The sequence below is a fragment of the Corythoichthys intestinalis genome, chromosome 9, assembly GCF_030265065.1.
Source record: "Corythoichthys intestinalis isolate RoL2023-P3 chromosome 9, ASM3026506v1, whole genome shotgun sequence".
NCBI lineage: Eukaryota > Metazoa > Chordata > Actinopteri > Syngnathiformes > Syngnathidae > Corythoichthys > Corythoichthys intestinalis.
The window spans coordinates 47935670-47949983 of NC_080403.1; the positions used below are offsets into that span (position 1 = coordinate 47935670).

The 14314-nt window shown below is 40.6% G+C and overlaps 1 protein-coding gene across 3 annotated transcripts in view; it reads left to right on the forward strand.

Annotated features, from left to right (window-relative positions):
• The window catches only part of LOC130921213 (vitamin D3 receptor B), a 110772-nt gene that overhangs the window by 84559 nt on the left and 11899 nt on the right, over positions 1-14314 (forward strand). For all 3 annotated transcript variants that reach the window (XM_057844847.1, XM_057844848.1, XM_057844849.1), the window contains exons 6-9: positions 2044-2143; positions 2746-2926; positions 9479-9630; positions 11323-11439. In XM_057844847.1, the coding sequence (XP_057700830.1) occupies positions 2044-2143; positions 2746-2926; positions 9479-9630; positions 11323-11439 (550 nt within the window). The remainder of the gene's footprint in view (positions 1-2043; positions 2144-2745; positions 2927-9478; positions 9631-11322; positions 11440-14314) is intronic.

A 14314-nucleotide genomic window follows, 5' to 3' on the forward strand; every position in this document is an offset into this window, starting at 1 on the left:
TTTTTTTTTTGTTTTTTTTAAAAAGGGGGGAACCAACAGGTTGCTACCAAAATCTTCCACCATAATTGTGTCTCAGTTAACTACAGTATAAGGCTGCATTGATGGTGCTCGACGCCCAATCATTTAGACTGGAAACGTTTGTTCATTCGAAACAAGAGCATTTACAGTCATTCTGTCCAATTTTCAAGGCATTTACAGGTCACTTGCTATTCATTTTGAGGCATTTACAGGTCATTTCCTGTTGAGTTTGAGTCACTGCCTATTGATTCGGGTGATTCCCAGGTCACTTCCTGTTCTCAAAATAAACAGGAATCGACCCATAAAATAACCCAAAATCAACAGGAAGTAACTGAAAATCAACAGGTAAATGATAAGGGTGTAACAGTACATGTATTTGTATTGAACCGTTTCGGTACGGGGTGCTCGGTTCGGAACAGAGGTGTCCCGAATGATTTTCTGACATAATGTAACCCTTACTTTTCGAGGCTGTGAGTCGATCGGGTTACAGTTTCTTTGTGTAGATTATATATACTCCGTCTTCTCTCCTATAATGAGGACCAACACAGTAGGACAGTATATAACCCAGAAACGTCAACGGCGCGACAACGTGGCCGCCGCGACAACGCAGTGAAACGCGGGCGTTAAAGTCAATCAGCCAATGCACACCAGTCGCAATGCGGCCGCGTGTTAGACGCATCCCAGAAGCGGCTCAACACGACGCACGCGAAAAGAACGGCAGTTTATTATTTGACGCGAGACATGACCCTCCTGCGTCAATACTACTACCGGTAGCTAGAGTTGGGCAGACCGGGAGTCACTTGTGTAAAAATACGGTGGATCCGGTCGATTTTCAAACTAATATGCATTCGTAACCCACTTTTTGAGTCCATCAGACCTCCTGAGTGGTAGATCGGGGCTCAGTTGACTTGTCTTTGTTGATTTACTGCCGTCTTCTCTGCTATAATAATAACCAACAAAGCCGCGTGTTCAATACAAAACCCTCCTACCACAACAAAATAAGTAGGAACTAATATTCACATAGGAACTAAAGTTACACAACATAAAATATACAATATAAATGAATACTGCATCACATTTGTAAAATATAAACACATAATAAAATAAATAATAGCCCATTTAAATAAAATACATTGAAATGAACTAAAACACCTGTTACTAAATAATAAGAATAATACACAGATCCTGCTTACACAATTAAATTTATTAATTTCTGTGTGGCGCTTTAACGTGAGAAAATCCACCAATAAAGCTTTTGAAAACCGTTCATAAGAAAAAAAAAATGTTTCATTGTGGCACTTCATTTGTAAAATACATGTTAAAATCTTTGTCATTGGGATTGCTTTTCTCTTTAGCACAGGACTTTTTTTCTTATTTCTTTCAGAAAGAAAGCTGACCAATACGCGGGGTCTGAAAGGCAAATTGTTGTCGGATTATTATCTTTAAATACACGCTACTTTTTGAGCAGAATTCTAGCTTTGTATAGGCTAATGTTCCTATTGTTGAACGCACAAAAGTGTGTAATAAACAACTAGCACATTTATATTTTGCATTTTGTTTTCTTACTGTATCGAAAATGAACCGAACCGTGACCTCAAAACCGAGGTACGTACCGAACCGAGATTTTTGTGTACCGTTACACCCCTAGTAAATGACCTTAAATGGCCCAAAATTACCTTATTGTCTGGCATTGGCTGTCACTGATGGCCATAGACGTTTAATCCGTTTGAAGTGGGAGGGATGGCAGCGAATGAACGAATGTTCATTCGCTGCCACCCTCCCAGTTCAAATGGATTGGACGTCTACAAGTGATAAACTCATTCTAATTCACAGCAGAAGCTTGTTTTTCTGTTCATTAGTTGTTTGTAGAATATCCTAGAATGATTTCCTGACCAATGTATCGATAATCGTTGTATCGCCATATCGTCACATCATCATTATCGTGAGCTTTGTATCGCAAACCGTATCGTGAGGTACCAAGAGGTTCCCACTCCTAATGCTTTCTCTCCCTTCCTCCATATATAGCCTCCTGTGCGCGAGGGGCCAGTGACGCGCAGTGCCAGCAGAGCCGCGTCCCTCCACTCTCTATCAGACGCCTCCTCTGATTCCTTCAGTCACTCCCCGGGTGAGAAGCTCACTCTCTGCAAACGTCCCTCAAGATCAACATTGGCTGCTGGATGAAATAATTTAAACAGACCTCCACACACAGTTGCCCTTAGAAGCAAATGTCGATTAAAAGGCTCCATAAATCTGCTTGGAAGCGCCATTTTAAAAAAGGTTAACTTAAAGTAACCGAATCTATTTAGAAAAGAAGGTAAAAGAGTACTATTCATAATGAACTTAAGTCAGCTGTTTTTCCCTTCTTTAATTGGCTTATATAAGTTGTTTGTACTGTTTTACTTGGAATACTGAGGAAGTTCTTTGAAGGACTCGTATCCTGCAGACATGTTACGCCTGCTTGTAAACACGGGTTCATTAATACATTGGTCACTAATGCACTGCAAACAACGAGAGGCACGGTCACATGGCCTCCATGCAGTGCCAGCAAATGACTGAAAATAACCCCAGTGATGTTGAAGGGCTTTGTGTTTTCAAAGCTGTCATCCAAGCTTCTATTCTGCTCAAAGTTACTCGTGTTTTTCTGTCCAGTCACTTAGTTTGAAGTACTTTTATTTATAGATATTATTATCTTATCAAGGTATTTTTTTTGGGTCCTTTTTCTTACAGAATCAGTCGACACCAAAATGAACTTGAGCAACTTGATGATGATGTACCACGATCAGGGTAGCAGCCCTGACTCCAGTGAGGAAGAAGCATCCAGCTTCTCAATGCTTCCACATTTGGCAGACCTGGTCTCTTACAGCATTCAGAAAGTCATTGGCTTTGCTAAGATGATCCCTGGCTTCAGGTAACTATACGGTCTCCGGTCAGTCGCATGCTTCATTTGCTGTCAGCTAAACTAACAGCCAATTTAAAAAGAAAAAAAAAAAAATCACTAGATGAGATCAGGTGTGTAGTACGGTGGTAACATTGAAAAATTTCACATTACATAAAATAGCTACTGAAACATGGCGTACGCTCAATCCAGAAAACGTCATACGTACAAAAATTCCAAATGTATGTCACTTTGCACATTCATGATGCATTGTTCCTTTTAACTCATTCACTCCCAGCTGTTTTACTGGATTTTGACTGATTTTGTAAGGCCCACAGAAAATTCTGTTCTATTGCTATATGACCATGGAACCCACCAAAGAAAGAGTAGACTCTTTTCTTTTAGCAGGAAAAAAAAGTTAGTTCATATCTTTTTCCATTCTTTAGAAATCAGCATTAGAAAATACGAGGGGCATTCAAAAAGTAATGCACTCAAGTGCATTGCTCATACAGGATTTTACCAATCTTGTTCATATTTGGCACAAACATGATAGGAGACACCTTTTTGCGATTGTTATGTGTGCTTTTCTTATTTTCAGATTTTTAAAGTTTAAACTAGCTTTCAAAATGGCTGCCCCTCTTGAAGCTCGTCAGAAACAAAGAGCTGTAATCAAATTCCTTGTTGCAGAGGAAGAAACCCCTCTGAGGGTTAGGGTTTCTGGATTTGGTTTGTGGAGGTGTACATTGAGACTCTAAAGAAGGTCAATGCAAGAATTTGACGTGTTCGGCCCAACTTAGACATGGCAAACGTGCTCCTCCAGCATGACAATGCACGTCCTCACACAAGCATCAGGACTATGGAGGTCATCACTTCCCTTGGATGGACTGTGATACCACATCCGCCAAATTCTCCTGATTTGGCACCGTCAGACTACCACCTCTTTGGTCCAATGAAAGAAGGACTCCAGGGCAACCAATATGGCAATGACAATGAAGTGAAAACTGCTGTCAAGAATTGGCTTAGAGATCGGGTACCACGCAGGTCACTTTTTGGGGTTTAATTTCCCTCTACAAATTTTTATATACTCATTCTCGGTTGGCATTGAGTTGGTAGGTGCCAGCCTACAACGCGGGAGACGAGCTCTGTAAAAAATGATCATCTCCGCGTCATCCGCGATGGGAGGACAACAAATGGGCACTAAATTGAAGATTTTAAAAAAAGGCCAATCTTGATAAACGTCAAATCTTCAAATATCGACGCTGATAATAGGCCCAGCCGGTTTATCTCTACTCTAGAGCGATGTGTAAAATTATTAACACATTATTATATCATATCACATGTTATTTTCACGTTAAACCGCAAAAGGACGCTCAAGGCCTGTGTTTCAACATTGGTGGTAACTTAAAAGAACAAAAAACAACTGAGAAGGGCTGAACAAAATGGCACTGAAAAGAAAATCATATTCTGCAGATTACAAGCTGCAAGTAGTTGCTAATGTATCATGTAACATTAGCACACTGTACACTTATTCATCCCGTTGTTCTCTATTCTAATTTTATTTTAAATTGCCTTTCAAGATGACGTCTGTCCTTGGTGTTGGATTTATCAAATAAATTTGCCCCAAAATGCGGCTTATACTCCGATGCGACTTACATATGTTTTTTTCCCCCTTTTATTTCCCTTTTGGCAGGTGCGACTTATACCCAGGTGCGACTTACAAAATACGGCAGTTAGTTTGATTAATCGAGTAATCGGACGACAAACCTTAAATGCACATCATGTCCCAAGCTGTCCCGTTCATAACGGAAATTCACAGTTCACGCACCCTTTAGTGTCAGTACTGTGACCCCAAAGGTTTTTCCACTTTAGTGCCTATAGACCGTCTTTGAGACAAGAGGCCTTCTTAATTTCGCAACCGTATCGATTAAAATAGTTGCCCCTTGTCACACTTTACAAACCAGTGTGTTGACAGGATGAAATGTCACAATTTGGGGTCGCCCTAAAGTCAGGGCTAAAACGAGCTAGGGCCTGTATTTCTTGAAAGTTGTCATTGCCATTGGCTAAAAGTGATGGATGTGGTTGGATTACCTTTGGAATGTTTGTTCACCTATGCTTTCCTAGCATAAGCCTGGAGTGGAAGGATCCTCCTATGTCCACATTTCATTTCCATTCCTTTACACTTACAATAACTTTGTTAGAGGCAGGGTTTTACTGGCGAGGCTTGAAGCGTCACATGAACGCGTCATGTTTGTGCCATCTTGCAAGATTTACACGACGAGAGTAATTGCTATGAATTACTATTAAGCAAGTTAACAAGCATTGTTGTCAGTGTTGTCGCAGTACGAAAATTGTGACTTGGTACGAAACCCGCATAAAGTAACTCATGACCGGTAATGGAATAAATTAAGCATGTATCTCAAGGCCAGGCATGACAATCTCTCACCTTTCGGCGAAATTCGCCGTTTTGAAGTCAAAAAGGATGACCTACGTGAATCGTGTGGATCCGAGGAGAAATTTATTAAGGGGGGTGGGGGGTCGGTTGTAGGCATGTGCCGGTTGCCTTCACGGTTTACCATGCTATGAAAACGTCGCGGCTACAAAACCACTAAAATTTTCCGTCATACAGTAGTACGTATTCGCTATTTTTCATGTGTCGAAAATGCAGCCAGAAGTGGCTTGGCGCGGCAGCGCTTACCTCTTCCCCTGTTTGATGCTGCGTGTGTCAGTGACGCTATTCCAGCAAACCCAAAAACAAACACTCCAAACACAAGGCGTAAATTCTTCAATTTATTGATCTCTTAAATCGTGGTAACTGAAATATACCAAATGAATACTTTTAAAACGTTGTACAATCGTATTTTTCCCCGTGTAAGTAGCTTCAACAGTTTAGCTTCATGAAAAAGTTCGCCAAAAACAAAACACACATTTTCCTTTTTAAATTCAATACACAAAGTTACTAAAAACTTACAAAGACGAATGATAGACAAGGCTTAACTAGGAGAGCAACTTCATTGAAGTTAATCACAGCCGCTGAGAGAGAAACAAGTATGTATGCGGGGAGGAAAAAAAAGAGCTTCAAAGATCGCTAATAGCGACAGATGATCTTGTCCTAAGCACAAATTCACGTTCGCTGGACGAGGTGAGGTCTCACTCCCAATTTTTTTTAGATGAATGCATTTGCCAGCATATTAAATTTGGTGAGTAATAGATCGTTTTCATATTTTACGGTATGACAAAGTTACTGCCGTTCGTTGCAACTTGCGTTGAACACTGCCAGAGCGTCCGGTGAAAAAATAGCTCCCGTTAAGGTAGCGTCAAGCTTGTGTATTTAACGGTAATATAAAAGCAGTGCTGTCAGTAAAGCATTATGTGAGTAATGCGTAACTGTAATCTGATTACTGTCTTTCAGTAAAAAACAATCTAACGCGTTCATTTTTCTAAATCAGTAATCTGATTAAAATTACTTTCCTTGATGCCTGTGTGTTACTATTTTGTTATTGCCCCATAATGTATGTAGAATGAAGAATACTGTAGTCATGGGAGTGACATCACATGTCACATTTTCTAATCGGGGATAGGAAAAAAACGGGTCACGTGTATTACCATGATTCGTGAGCCGTGAGCGCTGGGAGTTTGCAGCCAAACAACATAGCCTTGCTACCTCGCCAGGATGCAATGAAATAGGCAGGAGATATACTACAAATGGCTGCATTTGCACACTGGAAACACAGCCATTACTTCACATTTTTGTCCAATAAAGATGACCAAAATGTCTCCGTGCGCTGCGAACTTTGCGCTGGTTCAAAAAGACTGTCGACCGCTATAAGCATCCAATTCAGGCACCACTTGGAATTACAGCACAACAGGTAACACGACAGCCAGGACTTTTTGATACTGCTCGTGCTCAATCCTCGGTTCAAGCTCAGTTGTTGTTGAAGGTTTTGAAAGCTTAGGTTTAAAGAAATTCTAGATATCCATTTTGCCTCCTCAGCTGTAGTTTTGGCTAAGCAATGCAAACGGCTGTCTCTAAGGTGCTATAGTCACATGATCTGTTCGAAAAATAATTTGGACCCATTATGAAGTACTTTGAAGGATTCTTGTTCATTTCATTCATTTTTGTTGTTTGTTTTATTGCTCTAAAACTTTTATAGACAACATTTTAATGGCCATGTTCAATTGTCTTTATTTTGAAGGGGAAGTTCAGAATTTTTTACATTAGGATTAAAGGGGAAATGTGAACTAAGGTTGGCCAACCATGTTTTTGAATAATATCAATGGCTAAACAATTATAAGCATAATTTCATGATTTTTTTTAACGCAACCCTTCCAGATTCTTTGTTTAACCCATAGCAACGCCCTTGACAACCAAAATGCTTTTCTTCGGCAATCTTCGGAAATTACGTCACACCGGGAAGTGCGAGGGAAGTCCGCCACAGAGCAGTATTGTTTGTTGCATTGCTTCTCGGTAAGATGCCACGGTGGTGTGTGGCGATGTTTTGTTTTCACTCAAACGAACAGTTGTATGAGTGGCCAAAGGATAGCAGGGCACGTAAATGGACATCTTTCATTCGCACGAAGCGAATGAATTTCATGCCATCATCTAGTAGTGTTCTCTGCTGCAAACCCTTCGAAGATGCCTGCTTCCTTAACTGGTCTGCTTATGATCAAGGATTTGCCAAAAAGTAAGTGTGATTTTTGGATAGATGACTGATGACTTTTGTCAAAGCAGAGCTGCCAACTGTTGTGGAATGAACAGTATAAGCTAGCGACGTTAACCGAGGCTATTCCCGATCATAGTTGTTGTGGCGTTCGCTAGGTTAAGCGCGTTTAAATTGTGCGTCATCTACGATCTTGTCCGAAAGGGTTAATCCACTGTCAATCGGGAAAGGGGTGTGGATGTGCACATAAGCGGGTCGGCGTCGCGGTAATTCACGGTCACGTTGTAGTAAGAGACACACACCGCCGGTGAGTTTGTGCACATTTATTTTTTATTTATTTGTATTTGTATTACGTATTTCCACCTTCATGCTTCAAGCATTGCATTGCATTTGTACGGTTCACCGTTTCTTTCACGGTGATCGCTTTGAAGCCTTCTAGTTTGTGTTTCGCCGCTTCGCGAGAGCCGCTGACAGGTGACAAGTGTTGCTTTTAATGTCTGGAATCAGCGAGCGCCCAGGCCACGCAGTGAATCATGGGAAATGTAGTCTCGGGACAACACTGAAGTGGTGCTTTGTAATCTGTTTGCTTGTGTGAAAAAACTACATTTCCTCACGCCATTAGACGCCACTTTGTTTTCTTATTGTTGCCACAATAAAGTGGAGAAAGCCATCGGCGACTGTGATATAATGGATTTTATTTAGTTGTAATACGGGAGTTCACCAGTAGAGTGTACGCATGTCATTTAGATGTGTTATTGTTTGTGCCTTACTCCTTCACTAAAAGAGAAAACTTGTTCAGAGTCACTTGGCAAGACGTTGAGTAAAGTTGTAAAAGCCAATAAAGGTGTCGTGTGGGTCACTCGGTCAAGATATAACAAGGACTCATCTCCTTCTTTCCCCCCAACGTTTCTATATTATTATTTTATATGCACGGGAGCTGCCGGATCTGCCAAAATGAACATGAAGTCTGATTTTTTTTTTTTTTAACAATGTCATCAGATAGACAAAAACATAAAATTATGTGCAAATATCTGCATCTTCAAATCATGAAAATAATAACAGCCTATATCTTACCAATGTTCTAATCTCGATGGGTCTTGTATCCATTCCATGTCAGGAAGTCTAGGCACATTGTTTGCATCCTGATTAGCGTCTGGCTAATAACATGAAATTCCAATCTCCTCTTCTTCCTCCAACTCTTCAAAAACTTGGATCTCCTCCCTTGCGCTTGATCTATCGCTTATATCGCTGTCTGAAGGGCTTTGTATGGCGGCCGTATGTACGGAGGTGCCATCGCGTTCCCGGTGTGACGTATCACTTCCGGGTTCGTCCCCTTTCAGGCTCGAACTTCGGAAACGCGATTATTTTGTCAAATATACAACATATAAATTATTTTTTTATGCTTTATTTTTTTGGACAATGTTTAATTACTTTACTTGTGACCCTATTTGGCATGTGAAGAAATTACTTCACATTACTGCTTTAATCTTTGAGTTAGCCGGGGTTTAATTAGTCGTTGGAGTTGATTTGAACAAATTCTGTGCAGTTTGCCAGTTATTTGTTAGTTTCAGGGCTCCGGAGATGCTAAGCTAGCGCGAGTCAATGGTGGTTGAAATCAACTCCTTCAACTAATTAAACCCCCGATACCTCGAATATTAAGCCTTATGTGAAAAATTAAAATGGTCAAATTCGCCACATGTAGGACGTTTCGCCGACAGAGGACATTTTGGCAGAACGCCGGAACATATTTCCTCCACACCTTTCTCACCTTTTTAACCCCTGACCCATTTTCATGCCTGCAAGGCACCACTGTATTTTTAATTAAGCTCGAGAGTAAGATGTGTGGTTACATGTGGAATAATTGTTCTGCTTCAACTTGAACAGTTCCAATTTGCCATATGGTAAAATGTAAACATCTTTCTTGCAGAGAGCTGACGGCAGAGGATCAGATCGCCTTGCTAAAGTCAAGTGCCATTGAGGTGATCATGCTGCGGTCAAATCAGAGTTTCAACCTGGAAGACATGTCCTGGAGCTGTGGTGCGCCTGACTTTAAGTACCAGATCAGTGATGTCACTAAAGGTCAGTTTAAATATTACAACATATGTAATTGGTATCACACGACTGTTATTTGTCTTTGCCACTTGACTTTTTTTTTTTGTAAATATGTGACTTACTTGGGAGCCTCAAGGAACTGATGCCATTTGCAGAACAACCTGTAGCATCGTCAGCAGCATCAGAGTTCATGTATCAGCCATGCATTCTCCGTACTGCTTCTACCTTGTCCTAATTCTGGGGCAGGAAGCAGTGTACACCAGGGGTCCCCATCTGCGGTCCGCGGCACATTTGCTACCGGGCCGCACAGAAATAATAATTTAATAACGACCGCATTCTGGCCGAATTAACCCTGTGCCCCTGCTTAACACACCAATATCCCTGTCTATTCTAGATATAATACTATGGGATAGATTAGAATGTCGTCATAGAAATCCATTGATTGGACTGCTAGCAGTACATCTTGTTTGTGTATATAATATATCTATGTGCGCTTGTCCTCGATAATAACGTATTGCTAGGCCGCGGGCGCAGCACATTTGTTCCTGGAAATAATTAGCCCCAACACGAGCGAAGATGACTGAAAAACCGACGTCTTTGGAGATATTTTTTACGGCGAAAAGGGCACCTGACGAGCCTACAACCTCGAAGACCCACGAACTGCGAAGTAGTGGATTCGTGACCCGTTTGTGAATAAATCGAGTGATTCGAGCATGTCTGTGCAACAGGAAGATCAACTTGTAGAGATCGCAAATGACGGCGACCTTATTAAACGTACATTTGAGACAACAACTCTACCGAGGTTCTGGATTAAAGACATTCTGGAATATCCTGACATCGCTACAAGAGCATTGAAAACCTTGCTACAATTTCCAACATCGTCTTTGTGAAGCGGGCTTCTGTTTAACGACAAGGCTAAATCGTTAATGGTGAGAGCGGTGTGCAGTTGTGTGCAGCTTACATGGCAGGATGTATCTGAGGAGAACTTTTCTACAAGTCCTTCCATGATCAAACCTAAGTTAATATTCCTTTCTTTCAAGAAAGTTAGTAGTGTTTACTTTGTAATCGCCGCATTTGCGCATTTTGCGGCTATGTTTAACGTTACGCGCATGCGCAGAACTGCATCGTTGCAATTTTTGATGGGTTGCAAAATTTGTCAGAAAACCGGTCCGTGAAAAAAAGACCCAAATAACGCCTGGTCCGTGGTGCAAAAAAGGTTGGGGACCCCTGGTTTACACCCAGAACAACCATTCACTTTCACATTCATACCTGTAGAGTTACCAATTAAACCATAATACATGTTTTGGAACATTGGAGGAAACCAGATGACCTAGAAAAACCCATGGAGGCAGGGGGAGAACATGCAAACTCCACACAGAAAGGCTGGAGCCCTGATTTGAACCCTTGACCTGTAACCTAAGACTGACGTGACAACCAGTCCTCCACCGTGATCTTGTGGTTTTTCACTTATTGCAGCGGGTTCTGGTCCCCAAAAACAGCGAAAAACGAGGGATCACTCTACTTTCGAGACTACGTACATTTAAGAGGGTCCAAATAGTCCTAGGTGCGATACCACTGTGATATTGTGCAGTGCAGTAAAACATACCAGTCAAAAATAAATGGTACATATTGGCATCTCCACAGAATATGCAGGGTGAAAATAATCGAAATATGCCAGATATGGTTTAAATAGATGTTACCGTTGTGTCTGTGCTATAGCTGGCCACACTCTGGAGCTGCTGGAGCCATTGGTTAAGTTCCAGGTGGGCCTCAAGAAGCTCAACCTGCACGAGGAGGAACATGTGCTGCTGATGGCCATCTGCTTGCTTTCTCCAGGTATTGCATGCTGTTCACTAGCTCGGTTTACATGTAGACCCCCCCATATATCTGTGTGTATTGTGATCTACCAGTATTCCATTCTGGTATATTCTATACCATATGTCACTCAGTTTCATCAATACAGCTTTTTAACAGATGTGTGACATGGGCAGTTCAGAGTAAAAATGACTGAATGCATCAAGCTGCTGGTCATTTGTCTCTATAGATTGTAGCTCTGAACATTTATGCACATTTATTAATCAACACCTGGTGCAACACCATTCTTCGTAGACCAGCTCTGCTTTGCATCCGCCATGTTTATAAGATTGTACCAAGCGTCACTACTCATTGCTATATGTCAACACAGAACACAGAGTACGTAGAAATGACGCAGCCCGACAGTTCCCATAAAGCGTATAACACTTTCTAGACGGATTGGCAAAAGGAATGCACTGCCCCTGTTTCATTCTATTTCTGCCTTATTATTCCAATTCAGGGGTGTTACAAAGCAATTTCATTTAAGAATCTGGTCGCATGGTAATTGGAATATAAGGCTCCATGTACTGCTGAAGTTTGTGAGCCAACATACCAGTGTTGTTTTTGGCATCTCTTCTATTTTTCATCTTAGTCTTTTGTACGAAAATGCTTAGTCATATTAATAATAGTGCTGTCAAAATTATCGCGTTAACGGGCAGTAGTTATTTTTTAAAATTAATCACGTTAAAATATTTGACGCAATTAACGCACATGCCCTGCTAAAACAGATTAAAATGACAGCACAGTGTCATACCCACTTGTTACTTGTGTTTTTTGTCTCCCTCTGCTGGCGCTTTGGTGCAACTGATTTTATGGGTTTAAGCACCTTGAGCATCGTGTAATTATTGACATCAACATTGGCGAGCTACTAGTTTATTTTTTGATTGAAAATTTTACAAATTTTATTAAAACGAAAACATTAAGAGGGGTTTTAAATATTAGGGCTGTCAAAATTATCGCGTTAACGGGCGGTAATTAATTTTTTCAATTAATCACGTTAAAATATTTGACACAAATAACGCACATGCCCCGCTCAGATTAAAATGACAGCACAGTGTCATACCCACTTGTTACTTGTGTTTTTTGTCTCCCTCTGCTGGGGCTTTGGTGCGACTGACTTTATGGGTTTAAGCACCGTGAGCATCGTGTAGTTATTGACACCAACAATGGCGAGCTACTAGTTCATTTTTTGATTGAAAATTTTACAAATTTTATTAAAACGAAAACATTAAGAGGGGTTTTAATATAAAATTTCTATAACTTGTACTAACAATCTTTTAAGAATTACAAGTCTTTCTATCCATGGATCGCTTTAACAGAATTTTAATATTGTTAATGCCATCTTGTTGATTTATTGTTATAATTAACAAATACAGTACATATGTACAGTATGTTGAATGTATATATCCGTCTTGTGTCTTATCTTTCCATTCCAACAATAATTTACAGGAAAAATATGGCATATTATAGAGCTTTAGTTGCGGATAGTCAAATTATTTTCGTCTCTTAAATTTAAGTTTTATTCGAAAGAATCATAAACACTGGACATGGTGTTATTCTGCCCATTGTGCCAATAGATGGTATTTACATGAGGTTAGCCTTGATGTCGAGAGTGGCTTGGGAGCTGTGTCTCCGTGATGGGAAAGGTGTAAATTTGAGACACATCACCAGCAGTGTTCCAACTAGTCATGGGTGTTTCGGCCTTTATCACTAGACACTCTCATCGATGGTTGCCAGCAACAGGTTGATCACACCTGCACTTGTGTCCCATGCCCAAAAATAAGTAAATAGATAAAGGTTTCCAACAATTTGGAACAAACATTGACAGGCGAGCACATATTGTAGCGTCTGCAAGGACAATGGCAACTTAGTGATGATAATACACACTCAGCAGGAAAACAGTACATTGTTGGATGCCACGGACTGTATGGAAAAAAAAATACATAAAAATTACCAGTGTTTAAGATGACGCTCACCACGCTAAATGCTAATGCTAACGAGAACGCGAATGCATTACTAACACTCCAAGTTACATTGAGTGTGTGATAATCACTAAGCACAAACCTTTAAAGGCTAAAGCAACATTGCATATTCTCTCTTGCCAAGATAAGAAAACAAATCTTACCATGTTTCAAGACAAGAAAGCCTGGAGCTTAGAGAGGACACCGGTGAGTTGGGGCGGGTGCAGCACGTCACATGAGCGACACAACACTGCTACAATGCAGGCTAACTACACATTCAAGCAGAAAAGGTCACACATTGTGAACATTTGACGGAAGCTATAGCACATTTTCGTCCTTAAAAATATTGTTCATCAACGAAATATTTTCGATATAGTCTTTGTTGACGAAGCAACAATGCAACATGCCTTACCAGCATTAAACATACTGCTAGTTGCCAGGAATTTTGATAATATACAGTGGGGCAAATAAGCATTTAGTCAACCACCAACTGTGCAAGTTCTCCTACTTGAAAAGATTAGAGAGGCCTGTAATTGTCAACATGGGTAAACCTCAACCATGAGAGACAGAATGAGGGGGAAAAAAAAAAAAAAAAAAAAAAAACAGAAAATCACATTGTTTGATTTTTAAAGAATTTATTTCCAAATTAGTTCCAATAAGTATTTGGTCACCTACAAACAAGCAAGCTTTCTGGCTGTCAAAGAGGTCTAACTTCTTCTAACGAGGTCTAACAAGGCTCCACTCGTTACCTGTATTAATGGCACCTGTTTTAACTCATTATTGGTATGAAAGACATCTGTCCACAACCTCAGTCAGTCACACTCCATACTCCACTATGCCCAAGACCAAAGAGCTGTCGAAGGACACAAGAGACAAAATTGTAGACCTGCTCCAGG